At 34.9% G+C, this 19,681-nt stretch overlaps 1 protein-coding gene across 3 annotated transcripts in view; it reads right to left on the minus strand.

Moving 5' to 3' along the window:
- The window catches only part of UBE3C (ubiquitin protein ligase E3C), a 176,909-nt gene that overhangs the window by 118,010 nt on the left and 39,218 nt on the right, over positions 1–19,681 (minus strand). For all 3 annotated transcript variants that reach the window (XM_072652095.1, XM_072652094.1, XM_072652093.1), the window contains exon 11: positions 1,087–1,173. In XM_072652095.1, coding sequence (XP_072508196.1) covers positions 1,087–1,173 — 87 coding nt within the window. The remainder of the gene's footprint in view (positions 1–1,086; positions 1,174–19,681) is intronic.

A 19,681-nucleotide genomic window follows, 5' to 3' on the forward strand; every position in this document is an offset into this window, starting at 1 on the left:
TTGAAATATATAAGTTCTCTCCAACTACAAGAACGTTTTCTTATCTGTGTTTTTTCCTACTTGAGAAATAAAAATCACAAAGAATCTTTCTTTCCTTTTCTCTTTCTTTCTTTAAGAAAAAAAAAAAAACTTCCTGGGAGAGCAGGAATAAAATGAAATCTATTCTAAATGGCTTCCAAGTGGAGTCACCTTGAGATCAATAGGAAGAACAGATAAACCTCTCATCCACAACAGTAGAGAGGTTACTAGAAGCAACAAAACATCCTTTCAGCTTCTAGGATGAAGCAAATATCAATTCAAAACAATTAAAAAAATAAAGACCAATAAGTAATAAAAGAAATTATATTTCAAACTGGATTCAAATCTAAAAATTGCTTGACTTTTTGTTACCTTGAAGAACATCTGTACTTTACTCCAGAAAACTGGAAAATTGTACCAGCAAGTTATTAGGAAAGAGCACTTTTTAATGGGGAATTCCCTGCTTACCTACTCTCTAGCAAATATCACAATAATTCATAATTTTGAACTGGCTCCACTGAATTTAAGACTGAATATGATATTCTGATCAGTTGTCCTTTAAGTAAGTGAGATTTAATAAATTTCAGTTGTGTATATGGATTTTCAGATAAACACAAAAAATTTCTCTACAACCAGTGTAGCATACAGTTAAAATGGAAATAATCACATCTACAGTACCTCCTTGATAAGATTGCTGGTAGCCTCAAAAGATATATGTGGCACTTTGCCAATTTTAAAGTATTTTTTTCACAAGTTAGTTATAAGGAAAAGAAAAGTTCTGAGATTTTTACAAAAGAGAAAAGGAAAAACTAGCAAGATAAAGTCTAAATTCTTAATGTATTTGTGGAAACAGATTGTGTGAACCATCTTAAAAAAGGTACATATCTAAAACTCTGCTTATTTGAGGAATAGAAAGCATTAAAAATTATTTCCAATTACAAATATATTGAAATGATTAGCAAAATGCCTACTTGCAATAAGATCTGTCCATGTTCATCCACTTTGTATATCAAAACCTGATTGCCCCATATCATTGCATCTCATTTTGCAAGCAGTTAAAATACATACCCTGTAATCATCCGGGTTGTCATGGATGATATTAGATACCAAAGGTGTCTCAGAAACCTGGCATTAAAGGCTAAACTGTAGAGAAGCCTAAAAAGAGGGGAAAAAATGAAAATAAGTAAAATTTTTGACCTCCACACAATAAATATATATTTTCATGGATAACATGGTATGAAAATATTAGAAAATATTTAACTATCAGTATAATAATTTCATGGGGTTTTTCCCTAATAATCGATAACTAATAGTCATAAGTCAAATAGCCATTTAACAGAAAACACTCAGGTTGCAAGCCCTCATTAAATCACACCAAGATGAATACAATAATCTGCTGAGTTTTTTCTCACCATCAAGTACAATTCTAGACCGTTTGCCACTCAGTTGTCAAACTGATCCTCAAAAAGTGGAGGTTTGGGTCTGTCATCCCCCTAGACAATAAAGTCTAGCATGAAACATAAAATCCTGGTTGGCATTCAAAACCCTACATAACCTCCTACTTTTCCAGTATTCTTATATCTTATTCTTATCTGACCCCTCCACATACTCTGAGCTGGTCTCTGTGATACTCATCTCACACAAAATTCTCTCCCCTACTCCAGGCATTTTCACTTCCTGTCCTCCATTCCTAGACTACTCTCCCTCCTCCTGAGTTCTCTGACATCCTTTAAGTCCCACATAAAATCCTACCTTCTTCATGAAGTCTTTCCTAATCTCCTCTACTGCTAGTGGCTATCTTGTACATATTGTTCTTTAGTTGTCTGCATGTTGTTTTCCCCAAAAAAACTGTGAGCAACCTAGGAGAAGGACCTATTTTTTGCCTTTCTTTGTATTCCTACTGTCTGGCACACAGTAGACATTCAAATGCTAGTTGTTTGACTTGACTTCAGCTTAACAGATATAACAAAAGCAAAAAAGGCTAGATAGTAATGGCATAGACAGATTTAGAATACAAGTAACACCTCCACTACTACTACTACTACAACTACACCATACTATTTCTAGTAAATTGCAATATCTCTCATTGGGGGTTGAAATTTACCAATATATACTACCACCTCAGAGTACGTAACCACTTTGAAATTTAATTTACTCAAAGGCCTCATTTCTAGAATATATAGAGAACTGACTCAAATGTGTAATCATACAAGTCATTCCCCAATTGATAAATGGTCAAAGGATATGAACAGGCAATTTTCAGAGGAAGAAATTAAAGATATCTATAATCATATGAAAAAATGCTCTAAATCACTATTGATTAGAGAGATGCAAATCAAAACAACTCTGAGGTACCACATCACACCTATAAGATTGGCAAACATGACAGAACAAGAAAATGATAAATGCTGGAGAGGATGTGGGAGAGTTGGAACACTAATTCATTGTTGGTGGAGCTGCGAGCGCATCCAACCATTCTGGAGAGCAATTTGGAACTATGCCCAAAGGGCTACAAAAATGTGCATACCCTTTGACCCAGCAATATCGCTACTAGGACTATATCCCCAAGAGATCATAAAAATGGGAAAGGGTCCCACATGTACAAAAATATTTATAGCAGCACTCTATGTAGTTGCCAAAAACTGGAAGTCAAGGGGATGTCCATCAATTGGGGAATGGCTGAATAAATTATGGTATATGAATGTAATGGAGTACTATTTTGCCATAAGAAATGATGAACAAGAAGACTTCAGAGAGGCCTGGAAGGACTTATATGACCTGATGCTGAGTGAAAGGAGCAGAACCAGGAGAACTTTGTGCACAGCAACGACCACAGTGTGCGAGAGTTTTTTCTGGTAGACTTGGAATTTTGTAATAACGCAAGAACTTCTTATAAAAAAAAAAAAATCCCAAAGGTGGTTCTCAAGGCAAAATGCCTTCCACACTCAGAGAAAGAAATATGGAAGTCATTCACAAAATGTAGCAGATCATGTTTGTGTATGTGTATGTGTTTGTGTATCATGTTTTGATTTGTTATATGATTTCTTTCATTTATTTTAGTCTGACTACATAGCATGACTATAGTGAAAATATACTCAATAGGAAAGTATATGTAGAACCTATACAGAATTGTATGCAGTCATGGGGAGGGAGGGGGGTAGTAGGGGGTAGGTGTGGGGGGGATAAAATCTCAATTGTATGGCAGTGATTGTTAAACATTAAAAAATAAAAAAAAATTAAAAAAATTAAAAAAGAAATTTAATTTACTCAGTTAAAATGACTGGCATAAAACTCAAGGGTTCCCAAATGATAAGGAGAGCAACTGAGAATAGACGAACTATCAAAGTGGCAATTTAGGCAATACACCTCAACCAACTGAATAGGTAATAAGCTCATAAAACTTTAACAGTACTTTTCCAAAAGCCTGCCCTCATAAGATCCATCAATTTCAGTCAGGGTATAAAAACAGGAAAGACTACTGACCTATATTAATAACTTATTCATCTCCACAGAAGGTTTAAGAATAATTTACGCTTATATTGATAACATACTTGATTAATTCATGAAAAGAAAAAAAGGAGGTTTACAAACCATATATTCTAGAGCAAACCCCATGTTTGCAGTGACGCAATTGCCTAAATGGCAGAGAGAATATGAGGCCATATTAGATTTATTATTTGCTGATAGCAAAAAAGAATGTTTCATTTAGCAGAACAAAAAATGATGACCACCAATAAGATATCTCCTGTAGATACATTAAAATAAAAAATGATTTCTTGATGAAACGAGATAAATTTGCTCAATGATTTTCTGATCATTGCTAACAAAACTTAAGAATACTGCAAAGCCTACTTAATGAGATCTATACTAATTCAGGTGAATTAGCCTAACAACACATACAGGAAAAACCAAGATGATTTTAGAATATACAGTGTCCATAACTATGACAGCAGAGGGCAGTACAATATAGCCATCAGAAGACTGGACTTGGTGTTAGGAAATCTTTGGTCCAACTATGCCTTTTTAGCTGGGTGACCTTGAGCAAGTCACTGAACCTCACTAGGTCTGTTTCTTCATCTGCAAAATGAGAGTTGGAATTTATGACCTGTATGGATTCTTCTAGTTCTAAATACATGATCCTACGAAAGGACAAAAAATTGACCCATGAGTCAGATACCCTGGACAGATGCTATAGATGGACACTTCACTGGGCCCAGAATTGAACAGAAAGAAAAGAGTGGGCTAGACTGCCTTTGGAAATTGTGTAGTATATTTAATGACTCCAAGTTTCTCTCTAAAACAAAACCGTCATTTTAAACACCAGTAATTCCCTTACTGATGATATATAGTTTTGATTAAAAACAACAACAACAAAAAAGCAGTGGTCTCTCGGGAATCAAAATTTCAGGTTATTCAAAGGGTAATGTAGAGGTGTGTGAAGGGATAAATAGTATGTATCAGATTAGCATTTTTCTATGAATGAAATCAAAGAGATATATGACTGGAAAAGAAAGTGGACAGGTCATACAAACGGAGTAAGAGATAATAGTTTGATGGCCCCCAAACTACACTGGCATCCTCACTGTCATAAAATCTAGAGCCCATAAAATCAAATGCCCAAGTGGTTTAGACAGATCTCCTATTGCAACTTTATGGGAGGACATGCACAAGAAGTCATGATGGACTGTGATATATACTACTGAGGAAACTCATTTTAATGAGATGATAGATCCAATGAAACATGAACATCAGTTATATTTTTATTTTTGTTATTAATAAACCAGAGGCTAAAATGGTAAAGAAAATTTATGAAAAACATAAGAGTATAAAAAGATTCCCCAATTATAGTAGGAGGACAGTTTCAAAATCAATCTCAGTAGACAAAAGATAAAGGCTAGACATGCTAAATTATTTCAAAGAATTAGAGATGGTTTCTAACCAATCTAAGAAGGTGAACTGAAAAGGAAGGATGGAAGAAGCTTTGATGTACTTTTAATTATCCAATGCCTGAATTCTTTCCACTATGCTATGGTGACTCTCACTGTACTTTCTCTTATGCCTCTCCCACATACTGAGCCTAGAATGGGAATATGATTATTCCTTTCCTCCCCCACTGTCACTTCCTGATCCAGGTCTTGTTTCATCCTTAAGCAATCTCTCTTCTTTTGAGGTTCATTCTATCCAAATATCCTTGAGTAGTTTTCTACTGATCTTTACTCACCACCCAGGCCCATCAATCACGTTCTTCAAAGAATGTGGTACAGAGTTCAGTCTTTCTCGATAACCCAGACCCTATCCTCATGCTATATAACTCCACCAAACATTCCTGACTCTAAATCTCCTTAAACTCCCAAGATCTACTCCTTCAACCTACCAAACTACTGAGATGACCATAACCTCCACTTCACCATCACCCACTCTGATGACTATGAATTCTAAATTCCTTTATTCTTAAACCTAAATTACTATATAAATATTAGCTATTATTATTATTCTGTTTAAAACAGAACTCATTATCTTTATCCAAAAATTCCATTTTCTTCTGAACTTACCCATATCTGTTACAGGCACCACCATCCTTCTAGTCATCCAGATTAAAAAACCCCAGAACTGGATATTTTAATTCTTTGGGAACTATCATATTCATAGCCAAGGAGCATCTCTTTTCCCAAGCATCAACTTGAAATAAAAAACACAAGCCTTTAAACACTCATGGATGCCCTTTGTTTCAAGGAGAAGCTGGGGATTGTTAAAAGTGCTACGCATTTTCCCATCTGCAATGTCTAAGACTTAAAGTGGAGAAAAGGTTAGAATTGATAGATTAGTCCTAACTCCATCTAACCAGAGTTATCACAGTCTGAACAGGCATTCTTAATCCACTTAGACTTTCCTATGTAGATTATTAAGTCATATTATTTTGACTGATTATAGAATTCATTTAGGAAGCTCTGCAGTGTTCCCAGAATGACTGAATTAAAAGTTACATGTGTGGGCTGCTTTAACTATGAGTTAATAGCTTCTAACAACAGATATGTGCGTATAGATATATAGATATGTACACAAACACAGAATGTAGTTTTCCATAATTAATCTCTTAAAGTCAATCCAAAATCTTCATGGGTAATTCTTAAGAACTGTATCTCTATCAGGGGAGCTGGAAGGAATATACATAGACAGAGGGTATAAGTTGACTTTGATGTGATCATACACGATCTGTGTGGGCACTGAATAGAGTATATGGTAAATACACTTCTAATAAATGCAATATATATAGTTATAATATAAGGACCATAGGAATACAGAATAAGGATTACTTCTAACTCAGAAAGACTTCATGGATACACATGCTATTTAAGCTGGGGTTGTTTTTTTTTTACAGTTGTCAATTTATTTATTTTTAGCTTTCAACATTAACCTCCATAAGTTTTAAATTTTCTCCTCTTCCCTCCCCAAGACAGCATGCAATGTGATATGGACTCTCTACATATACATTTCTAATGAACACATTCTCACATTAGTCATGTTGCACAGAAGAATTAAAATGAGAGAAACCATGAGAAAGAAAACAAAACAAAATAAAACAAAGAAGAACATAGTCTGCTTTGCTCTGCATTCAGACTCCATAGTTCTTTCTCTGGATGTGGGTGGCATTTTCCACCATGAATCCTTTGGAATTGTTTTAGATCCTTGCATTGCTGAGGTCTATCAAGATTAGTCACTGCACAATGTGGTTGTTTCTGTGAACAGTGTTCTCCTGGTTCTGCTCACTTCACTCAGCATCATTTAAGTTTTTCCAGGATTTTCTGAAGTCCACGTTTTTGTCATTTCTTATAGCAGCACAACAGTATTCCATTACATTCATACACCACAACTTGTTTGGCCATTCCCCAACTGATAGGCATCTCTTCAATTTTCAGTTCTTGACCACCACAAAAAGAGCTGCTAGAAATATTTTTGTACATGTGGGTCCTTTTCCCATTTTTATGATATCTTTGGGATACAGCCCAAGAAGCAGTATTGTTAGATATTTAAGCTCGTATACACCATTCACATTCTTTGAAATCCTCATATTTTATTTTATATTCATGTTAATTGTATTTGAACTTTGAGGTACAAAGAAGATAGGGGTATACTTTAGACAATCATCAAAATATCAAGGTCCTTTCAACCTCTAAATTTATGACCCATCTGCTCTTGTTTTCTTTTGGTGGGTGGTTTGGGAGTTAGGTCAGTTCTGACAGCAGTAATGTTAAAGAAAAAAGGACAATTCAGGTAAATAAAAGGACATAAAAAAAGCTGAGTTATTCCTCTGTCCTTCCCTGCTACCCTGACAAGGAAAGCAGCCAAGAATTCAGCATATAACTTTTATTCTTGTTTCATGAAGAAGGACAAAGTGGAGAAAAGGTTAGAATTGGAATTCAAGTACTTGAGTAGAAATCTGGATGTCTTGCCACCTATAGGATCTTGGGCACCTTACTAAACTTCTCTGGCTATTATTGTCTTCACCTATATAGGCTAGATGACCTTTGCAGTCCTTTGCATCTCTAAACTTAGAAGCATATTGTTTTTACAGATAAGTACAGTGAAGCACAGAGAGATAAAAGAACTTACTGAGTCATTTAAGTACCAAGTAGCAGATACTGAAATTGAACCCAGGTAATTTGACTCCAAATCTAGTATTCTTTCTAATATACCAGGCATAATCCCTTTCTCATATGATACCCTTTTAAATATTTGAAACAGTCATTTATCTCCAATAAATTTTTCCAGATCCCTCCCTCCATCATTTCTCATAAAACCAGATTTCCCAACCCTTTAAAATAGGGGTTGGCCTTTTCTGTAAAAGCTCCAGTTCGTAAATATCTTTCCACAAATATTAAAGTGACAGACTTGTGGGAAAGATGACTACATGAACTGGACATAGGCCCTCAGCACCCAGAGATAAGACTCCAGCAAAACCCTGAAGTTCACATTGGACTAAATGATGATGAAGAAATCAAATGAAAAAATAAAACAAGCAAAATCTTTCACCCAAATACTACACAAAAAATTAACTAGGATGGAGCTATGAGCTTATCCAACCATTCTGGAGAGCAATTTGGAATTATGCCCAAAGGGCTATAAAAATGCGCATATCCTTTGACCCACCAACAACGTTTCTAGGGCTGTTTCCCAAAGAGATCATAAAAAAAGGGAAAAGGATCCACAGGTACAAAAATATTTATAGCAGCTCTTTTTGTGGTGGCAAAAATTGGAAACTGGGGAATGGCTGAACAAGTTGTGGTATATGAATGTAATGCAATACTATTGTGCTATAAGAAATGATAAAAAGGCAAACTTCAGAAAAACCTGGAAAGACTTGAACTGATGCTGAGTGAAGTGAGCAGAACCAGGAGAATATTATACACAGTAATAGCCACAGTGTGCAAGGACTGTTTTTGACAGCCTTAGCCCTTCAGAGCAATGCAAGGACCTAAAACATTTCCAAAGGACTCATGATACAAAATGCCATCCACAGCTAAGGAAAGAACTATGCAGTTGGAACACAGAATGAAGTAGACCATTTTCTTTTGTATTATGTTTTCTCCCATTCATTTTAATTCTTCTATGCAACATAACTAAGGTGAAAATGTGTTTAATAGGAATGTATGTGTAGAACTTATATAAGACTGCACACTGATTAGAGGAGGGAATGCGGAGGAAGGGGGAAGGAGGAGGGAGGGAGGAGAAAAAAATCCAAGATATATGGAAGTGATTGTAGAACACTGAAACCAAATAAAATAATTTTTAAAAATAAAAGAACTATGGAGTTGGAACGTAGAATGGAGTGACTATTTTCTCCTTTGTTATATTTTGTTTTGTTTTTCTCATTGTTTCTCCCACTCATTTTAATTCTTCTATGCAACATGACTAATGTGAAAATGTGTTTAACAGGAATGCATATGTAGAACCCACATAAGATGCATGCCATCTTTAGGGAAGGAGGCAGGCATACGGGGAGAAAATTTGGAATTTATCGAAGTGACTGTTGAAAACTGAAAATAAATAAATAAATTTGAAAAAGAAAAAAACACAAAATGAGTTTTATAGGAATGTATGTGTAGAGCCCATATAAGATTGCATGCCATCTTTGGGAGGGAGAGGAGAAAATTTGGAACTTATGGAAGTGATTGTTGAAAAGTGAAAAAAATTAATTAATAAATGGGGGGGGGGGGGATAAGAGCCCACTGGAAAAAGAAAAGCTCTCCGTCCTCTTTCCCCCAGCTAAACAAGAACCAGAATGTGACAAGAGATGTATCTTGCAATGCTTTATGTCCAGAGACAGTAAGATTAGAGAGTTCCCTTTGGAAAAGCCTTGGTATGATCAGCTTGGAAACCTTGGAAGTTCTGGGGAACAGTAGAAGGCAGCATCCAACTTAGTATAGCTGTAATTTAGTGCTATAGCACTAAGAATGGGACAGCCAAGGCCCAGGGAACTCTGAGGTCCCTTAACACCCTGTCCTGGGATGCAAGACAGGGCCTTGAATATCCAGTACTTTAAACTACCAAGACCAAGGGTAGGTCTAACCCAGAAGATAGATAACTGCAGAGAAACCTAGGAGACTCAAAAAAAAAAAAAAAGACTACGTAGGGACTACCAATCCAACCCTAAATGGCAACAGTGGTAGAGCCTGACTCTGGTACAAACCCCAAATTTAGTAACTAAAGCTATGGAGATGAGTAAATCAAAGAAAACACAGACCAGTATGAAAAGTCATTGCAAATACAGCTCCATTAAAAAGTTACACACAGAGTCTCAAAGGAAAAAAAAAAGTTAAGGACCATATGAATACTTAGAAAAAAATAAACCAAGAGATAAAAAATTAAATAAAATCCTTGGAGTCAAGATTTATAAAGAGAATAAAGAGCTGAGAAGAGAAAGTAGTAAACTTTACCCAAATAATTTAAAGTGATAAACCTTAACCAAATAACAGACTCCCTGAAAACTAGAAAAGATCAAAGAGCCAGTCAGTCAATAAACATTTATCAGGTGCCTACTATGTGCCAGGCACTGTGCTAATAAGCACCTGGTGGGAAATGAAGAGATGGGTACCCTGAGTCCACTCCTGAAATAGAATCTGAGAGAAGTTCTCCATTGCCTACCTTCTACCCTCTCCAAAATGAGAGGGAGGAAGAAGCCCCAGGGCAGGGGATACTAAGGAAGTATGATTTTCAAAGTTGATGTGATCTTGCAGGAAGATGAGTTTCTTAAGACAATAAAGAACTCCAAAAGAGCAATCAGGTAAGAAATGATGAGATGGCTGCTCTGGGTCCCCTCCATAAATGGAGGGTATGGGAGGAGCTTTTTCATGAAAACACCCTCCACCTTCATGAATCCATGAGACAAGAAAAAAACATAGAATATAAAAAATAAAATAAATATAAATTTAAATAAAAAATAAATATAAAAAAATTTAAAAACTGACTAGAAGAAAACAAAGTGGAAATTAGCACAGAAAGATAAATCGATATAAAAAAACTAATCTGGAAAACAAGTCATTAGAGATTTTAAGAAACACTAAACTACTGAAAACCATGGTGTAAAAAGTCTAGACACAAGAAATCATAAATAAAAACTCTCCCTTGAGAGCAAATCTGACATAAATGAGGAAGAAGGGGTAAAATAAACAATAGGAGAATACAAGGAAAAAGGACTTAAAAACACCAACAATCTCAGGAGGAAGAAAACTCAGTTATCTGTACAAGCATATAAATCAATAGGAAAGACATTAAACAAAAGAAATAGCTACAAAACAATTACAAGACTATAAACATCTCTAAATAAATATGGCAAAACAAAAGAAACTGAACCAACAATGCAAGAGAGAAAACCCTGTGAATTTTCAAATCGGAATTGAAGCACATGCAGAATGTTCCTTGAATGACTTAAGAAAAAAGTCAGAATCATGAATGAAAACAAGAAATGGCAGAATTTATGGCCTGCATAGGAGAAATAATTGGGAATACTGAATACATATTCTGAATATACTGAAGTGAAAGACAGACAGACACACACACACACACACACTCTCTCTTTCTCTCTCTCTCTCTCTCTCTCTCTCTCAAGTGAATGACAGCCTGGAAGAAGAGAAGAAGAAAGCAATAACATTTTTTAAGCCTCCAAGTTAAGAAGATATGGGTTCAAGTCTCACCTCTGACACATTTGTTATGTGATCCTAGGCAAGTTACTTAGTCTCTCATGCTAAGTCAGTGGTGTCAAACTCACATAGAAACAGATCCTGAAGGAGGCATATTGACTTAGAAAACCACAAATTAACTTTGCTTAAATTGTATTATATTTTTATCTATTTTGTTATACATTTTCAATTACATTTTAATTTGTTTCAGGCTTCACTGGGGAGTTTTCCAAGCAGATGGCCTGCAAAGGGTTTTAGGCAACTCATTCTAATAGAAGTTGGCAAAGAAAGTGAGAATTTGCATTGACAGAGGAAGTTTCCTCACTTGAAAGTTCCCTATTCTAATGAAATCACAGGTACAATCCTTATGTCCATCACCATTAAAAGATAAACTCCAGTATTACAAAATCATCTTCCATATAATTATCATCAGACCAATGAGATTTCAGTGTTTAGATGTTTTACTTTTGTTTAAGAGCAAACATTTTTCTTTAACTACTAAAAGCTACAACTATATCCTGGGCAGCTAAGTGGCACGGTAGATAGGATGACCTGGACTTTGAGTCAGGAAGACTTAACTTCCTGAGTTCAAATCTAGCCTCTGACATTTACTAGCTGTGCGACCCTGGGCAGGTCATTTAACCCTGTTTGCATCAGTTTCCTCATCTGTAAAATGCACTGGAGAAGGAAATGACAAACCACTCCAGTATCTTTATGAAGAATACCTCAAATGGGGTCACAAAGAGTCAGACATGATCAAACAACAAAAGCAAAATTTTAGTCAAAATAAGTAAATCACCATGAAGAAACCAACATGAATATTTGTATGTGGCACTAACAAAAGCTGACATGCATATAAGCTATTAGTTATTTGATCCTCAGATCAACCCTGTGAAGTAATTCAAGCCTCTTTTTGCTCAGATTTGCAATTTTATGGTATAAAGGGAATATTCTATGAGTAAACTTTCTCTATTAATGCAGAGATCAACTGTTCTAAAACTTGCATTCTTAGACAATTTCTGGGGCACTGAGAAATTAAATGCCCAGAACCATATATCTAGGATATGTCAGAAAGGAAGGAAACAAGTACTTATTAAGCAACTACTATATACTTTACACTTTACCAAAATGATCTCATTTGATTCTCACAACAGCCTTGGGAGGTAGGTGCCATATCCTCATTTATAGCTGAGGAAAGAGACAAATAAGGTATATGGTTTGCCCAGGGTTACATATCGAGTGTCTGAGTTCCTCTTTGAACTCAGGTGTTGCTGACTGCATGTCCAGGATTCTATTCATTTCACCAACTCAATGCCAGCTAGCTCTTTCCGATCCCAAGATCAGTTCTTTATCTATTTCACCACTGTCTCTCATGCAAGATTCATAATTTGGAAACTGAGGCTTAGAAAGGAGAAATGATGAGCCCAAACTAAGTGTCAAGTGTAGCTCAAAAATTTGAAATCACTTCATAGGAACCACAGGTCTAGAGTTGAAAGGGGTCTTTAAAGGTCATCAAGTCCAGTTTCTCATTTGTCAGGTGAGGAAAACAAGGAACAAAAAGTGACTTGCCCAGGATTGTACAGCTAATAAATGTCTGAGCAAGAACTGGGACCTAAGTCTTCTGACTACAAGTCCACAACTCTTTCCACTATACCATATTTTGTAGAAATTAAAATTATTAATCAAAGAAAAATTTTTTTAAATCATGTTCCTTCTCAATGGAAAATGCCATCCACATCCAAGAGAAAGAACTATGGAGTCTGAATGCAAAGCAAAGCAAACTATTTTCTTTTTTTTTTCTTTCTCATGGTTTCTCCACTTTATTATAATTCTTCTATGCAACATGACTAATGTGAAAATGTGTTTAATGGGAATCTGTAGAGCTCCTCTCAGATTGCAAGCCATCTTGGGAAGGGAGGAGGAGAAAATTTAAAACTTATGGGAGTGAATGTTGAAAACTAAAAATAAATTGGGGGGAAAAAAGACACCAAAAAAAAAATCACGTTCCTTTTAAATATTCCTATTATTTCAAATTATACATAGAATTAGGTCATAAATTTTGGAGGAAAAATCTCACAAACAATGAAGCAATTCTTCAAGTAAAAAATACCCTAAGTACTGAAATACACAAAATGTTATATACATCTATGCAAGTTGCCTTCCAAACAGTATCTAGTAGGCATTAATAAACTGCTTACATAAAACACAAACATTAAAAACCTTTATGTCCTGGTCTGGACGATCCCTTATTCTGATGAGGGTTAGGGAGTCTATCCTAGTAGAGAAACACATCAAATTCCTTCTCAGCAAAGGGATAGATTAAAACTTATCCATTAAGCTTTATTTAGCTGAGACACCACTATAAGTTAATTAGTTAAAGGCCATATTTTCAGCCCAGGTCATAAATTGAGACCAGTTTCCCCCAGAGATCATTTAAGTTAATGAAGAGAACACAATGGAAGAGACAAGGCTCAAGCAGAGTAATAAAGGTCACCAAAACAGACTAAGCATATTTCAACACCTCTTCTGAATAGCAAGGTGTCCCAGGTAGGAAAGAGCCATTCAACAACCAGATCAACAACTCTAGTATACAACTGCAAATTAAAGATACTTTTATGATTTCCACTGAATACCATACACTTCACAAAGAAAAGATTCTAAAACACAATAGGTTACCTCAGACATAATTCAAATTAAAAAGAAATTCCATGTTTCTCAGTTATATCATGCTGATAAAGAAGCTGTGTCTTTAAAAAGACAAACATCTCTAAAATGAAAATCCAAAAATGTTCTGTTATTATTTCATTAAGCAAGCACTCTCCTAAATTCTCCTTTCCTTAAAGTTATACTACTATGTTAATTTCTCAACTTTCATTTTCTAAGAGTAAGGATTAGTAGTACTGAGAAACCCCAACAGCAAAGAAGTATAATCACTTGGAAGCAAGTTACACAGAAAATCTGCATTTATGCAAGAGAAAAGAAGTTAAAAATTAAAATTATATTGATATATTTCCAAAATTTTAATTTGCTTAAGTGTAACTCATTTCAGGCACTATTTCATTCCTTTCCGATTAAGAAACATAATTATTAAGCTGAAATTTTACTCCTCAAACTGTTGCTTCTAAAACACTAATGTCAATGGTTGCACCTGAAAATTTATTACTAATATGAATGCTAAATTTAGTATTCACTATTACTTAACTGAAACTGGTTTTTCAAATAAAAGCACACGGAATAAGAAGGAAAATAATTGTTTTTTTGCAAATGCGCTGTTCTTTTCCTTTGAATCCTGGACATACCAATGGTCCAAAAACTTTTCAAAAGTATGGTTTTATAAAATATGTATGGTATATTAAATGTATCTTATAATAAACTACATTCAAAGCCCACAAATCACTACTTTAGAAGTTTAAATATAGAAAACTACCTTGTGTGTTTGTGTATGTGCACACATTAATCAGATGCTGATAACTTGTAAAATGTATAAAATATTTATATCTATATAAATATATTTATTAAACAGATAGCCTATGCATAACTTTCTTATGTTCACTCTGACAACACTACAGAAAGCTTCCTAAATGAAATCTATTATCACTCAAAATAGCATGGCCTAATAAGCTATACAGGAAAATATAAGTGGATGAATAGTATCTATTGTTCAGAATGACACCTGGATGGATAGACAGCCCATAGAGCTATAGTCAATACTGAATGGGAAAATGCATGGTATGTGCACAATCTCAAGTTCTTCCTTGAAATAATAATGGGCTGATTTTTTTTTCATTGAGGCTTTTAATTTCACATAAAAGCTTAGGATAGATAAGTGATGCTCTATGAATCATAGAAGTAGTACATCTGAGTCTGATGGTAAGATCAACAGTCTAGCTATGTAGGTGAAATGCAGGGTTAAGATAGTGTAGAGGAGTAAGCTATGAAAAGAAAATGAGTAAGTTAAGGAACTAGGAGGACAGGGTAATCTGAATGAATATCATCTATATGTATGTTGAATCACAATCTCCAAAAAGCCAAAATTTTAGGTGAACCAAAGAACAACAAAGAGTTGCAGAGCAGATCTAAATCAAGTCTGAAAGAATTTACTAAGCACCTGCTACATGCAAAGGGCTCAGCACTTAAGGACACCTCCTCCCTCCCCCCACTCACTTCTTTCCCCCAAAAGAAGGTGAAACTAGCTCCCCACCTCCAAGGAATTCACAAAGTAACAAGTATTTATTAGGCACTCACTCTGTGTACAGAGTTTAGGATGTGGGTACAAAAACAAGCAAAAAGAAAAACAGTCCTGCCCTCAAGGAAGTTATGTTCTAATAAGGAAAGACTATACACAAAAGGGGGCTGAAAAGTGAGCTGAGGGGGGGGCAAGAAAAGCCAAAGTCTAGATAGTCAAAAAGCAGATCCACAAAGTGAGCAAAGGTGGCCAGGCTGGGCCCCTCCTCAAAGCAGAGGCCCAGGGAGGAGCTCACCCTTGAAGAAGGTGGGAAATGTAGTTTCTTCTACAAGGAAAAGCAAAAAGGTCAAGAGTCATAGGACTTCAAAGTGCATGGGAGTAAAATTAAGAAGATTGGAAAGTGCTGAATAAAGCCATCAGGAGACCACCTGACCTAGACTCCATGGTTGGAGCAGGTCCATATCAGTTGGAGTCAGTCTTGTGCAACTCCCCCTATAATGCACCTGGAGGCTGCAGTTCTGACCAGATATCACCACTCCCCAGTCTTTATGCAAAACAACTTGTGTAACAGATTTGTCAAGTTATGCCTTCCATGAGACTATCTCTCTGCTCAAATGTATTTAGACCCTACCCCTTCTGCCCATAATGGGCACTCCAGGACTTCTGTGCTTTGCAGTGTCCTGATTCAGTTCTTTTGTGTACAATATCCTCTGCCTCAATTAAAGATCCTAGTTTTTGCTACTTTAGTAGTTGTCTTTATTTCAGACTGAGAGAAAGTATGAAAGTGCCAGGTTATGAAAGGTTTTAAAAGCCAAAAGATTACACACAGGGTATCCCAAAAGTCTTAGTGCAGTTTAAGAGAGAATGAGAAGTTAAACATATAAGCTGCAAATTTTCCTGACTGGGCAGATAGTGGTATCCTCACCAGTAATAGAGAAGTTAGGAAGAGGGAAAAATTTAGGAGGAAAAGATGAGTTCAGTTTTGGATATATTGAGCTTAAAGAACATCCAGTTCAAGATGTCCAACAGACAGAGCTGAGAGACTGGAAGGGAGTAGAATGTAGGTTTGGATAGATAGAGGATCTTTTGCATAGAGATGGTCACTGAATTCATAGGAGCTGATGAGATCACTAAGTGAAAATAGTATAGAGAAAAGATGGTACTGGACAGAGCCTTGAAGCCTACCCATGGTTAGTGGGCATTCCCTTGATGAAAATCTAACAGAGAAGACAAAAAGTCAGACAGGGAGGAGGAGAATCAGAAGGGTATAGCATATACTTTAACTTAAAATGTAATTTAAATAAAAGTAGACAGTACTACAATTTGTATTAATTTCAGGCTTGAAAAAGTTTAATTTATCCATTTTTTATGAGATCTATTGACCTTATAAAAAAACATAAATAGATTTGCCAACTTTAAATAAATAGATTTAGAAAAAAAGTGTCATGCAGCTAAATCCCCTTCATGATCTATGAGCGTAACTTGAGATTTCTCCCTACCAAGTTATCTTTTAAGTAAAATTTAACGAAAATGACAACAAATTATACTCTATATTTCAGATAAATTTAAAGATAATTTTCTTCAACACTACAATTTAAATCATCATTCTATGCAAGACCTATTTTGAAGCTAAGAACTGAACTTCTAAATCTAGTGGTGAAGAATATTGATTAGTAAGACATAATTTAGCAGTTTTGAATGTATTTAAAATACTCAAGAAACATTAAGCATAAGAGGGATTTAAGCAGCTTATTCTTAAAAATACTTGGCACAAAAATCAAGCATGTATGAAAATTAGGGAGCCTTGTTTGAAAGGTTCACAGTCTAATTTCATTCCTTTGCATAGCCATTGCAGTCAAATTCTGATATTCATGACTTACCTATCTCTTTGCACTTTTAGGCCTCAAAGTACCTAGACAAGTAAGAATTATTATTTCAAAAGATATAAGGCTATATACTGTTTGGCCCAGCAACAGCACTACTGAGTCTGTTTCTCAAGGTGATCGGGAAAAAGGAAAAGAACCTATACGTTCTAAAATATTTACAGCAACTCCCTTTGTGGTGGAAAAGAACTGGAAATTGAGGGGATATCCATCAACTGGGGAATGGCTAAACAAGCTGTGGTCTATGACTATGGTGGATTTCTATGATATTGTAAGAAACAATGAGCTAGCTGATTTTAGAAAAATACGGAAAGACTTGCATGAGGTAATAAAAAATGGAATGAGCAAAATCAAGACAAGATATATGGTAATAGCAGTATGGTCTAAAGAATTGTGAATGACCAAGTTATTCTGAGTATTATAAAATATTCACATCAACTACAAAAGACCTGTGAAGATGCTAACCACTTCCAGAGAAAGAACTGATAAACAGAAGTATGCACAGTATGATTTTACATATATTTATAAATCTATGTGAAATGGTGGCCTTCTCTATAGTGAGGGGTGGGGAGGGAGGGAGACAGCATGGAATTTAAAATGCAACAAAAAAAATTCACTTTAACATTTCAATTAAAGATATAAGGTCACCTAAGATTCCCTCAAATCATTACAATATACATAGTATTTTCTATAAACTGTGGTTAATAGTACAAGTACTATTATTTCCTGTACAAATAAGGAAACTGGGGTTCAGAGTGCATAAGTGACTAACTGATAGTTTCAAAACTAGTGTTACAAAACCAAGAACAGAACATGTTCCCTCAGTCTAAGTCTTAAGCCTGTTTCCACTTTACCAATCTGACTCTCTATGCATGCTGAAAAACAAATGAATTTATTTTTAACAAACAAAGAAAACCACCATTTGAGAAGATACTATTAATAAAGAGAATGACTAGGAATCTATGGGAGATCTAAGTTTCACTGACAGTTTGTGTCACAGGTAAAAAAAAAAGTTTAACTTCTCTTACATAAACTAATGAGCATATATTCTGGGAAAATGTACACGAAAAAATTCCTACCAGGTTTTCCAAGCAACTTAATAATACATTATATCGCCCTACCTCCCATTTACTGAAGGATTAGGAACACAACTACAAGAAGCCATCAGTTTGAAAACAAATACAAACTTCATTAAAAGCTACTTTTAACAACTTAAATGGTAGAAAAAATATTTGTGCTCATATTCTTTAAGCATACTTGAGCACCAAAGAAAAGGAAGCAAAAAAAATACTGATTCAAATAAAGCTCAACCAGGGTCATTTCATGCCAACTTTTATTTTTCTACTATTCTTCAAGTTACATAGGTATTATTACTTAGAAAGGTTAAAAGGTCATAACTAGAACTTAATGAATTATTGACATTTTAATTTTAACTGCAGTAGGATATTCATTCTACTATTCTAACAAGAAAAATATTTTCCCAATTCAATTCCCACTACTAGAAATACAAGATATTTTTATTTTGTTCTAACAAAGTTACTGTAAATGTATACTATAAATATATGCTTCTAGAGGAAAAAAGTAGAATGAAGAGAAATGATTAGATAAGTCTGGATAAAAATACCTGAATGGAAAAAATATGATCTAGGATAAAGATCATAACTTAGGTTACAGTCCCTAGTCTACTATTATAAGATCTTTGAAATTCAAATTACAGTTACTTAGCATCAGTATCTTAAAAAGCTAAGTTCTGAGAAGAATGGTGTGTTATGTAAGTAGATATTTTTAATTAGATGTTCCTTAGGATTCATGTATAAAAAAACAAAAATTAATGCAAAGTTTAACTAATCTTTATAGAGAGATCTATTACAACTACTAGTATCAAGAATATTTTTAAAAGGCTAAATATTCTCAGGATAATTTTGGTAATCACTGAAAATGACCCAAGAAGCAACTAGGAAGTATAACTGGAAATAAAAATATTTCTATATGAAAACTGTGACATTCTTACTCTTCTAATACATTACTTGTAAACTAAGAAAATGAATTCCATACAAAAATAAGAATAAGGGGAGACTTATTTTGGTAAAAGTAAACTACAGCTAAAAGACACAATAGATTACTGGCCTTGGGATTGGACTTGCAATCAGTCAGGTACTTACTAGCCATGTGTCACTGAGCAACTCACTTGACCCTTCTGTGCCTTAAGTTTTCTAACCCATAAAATGCAGAGGCTGGATTCAGTGGCCTCTGTGGTCCCTTGCAGCTCGAAAACTATGATCCTATGGTTCCATTAATTTGATGTCTTATTCTGTTCATGAACTTTACTCCCTCTCAACAATGTCCAAATTTGTTTCTTTACTTTTGTTTAAAATATACAGCACAAAAGGATGCAAAATTTTCAAAAGGTTGTTTTA

Source organism: Notamacropus eugenii, chromosome 3 (assembly GCF_028372415.1).
Source record: "Notamacropus eugenii isolate mMacEug1 chromosome 3, mMacEug1.pri_v2, whole genome shotgun sequence".
In the NCBI taxonomy this organism is placed as follows: Eukaryota; Metazoa; Chordata; class Mammalia; order Diprotodontia; family Macropodidae; genus Notamacropus; species Notamacropus eugenii.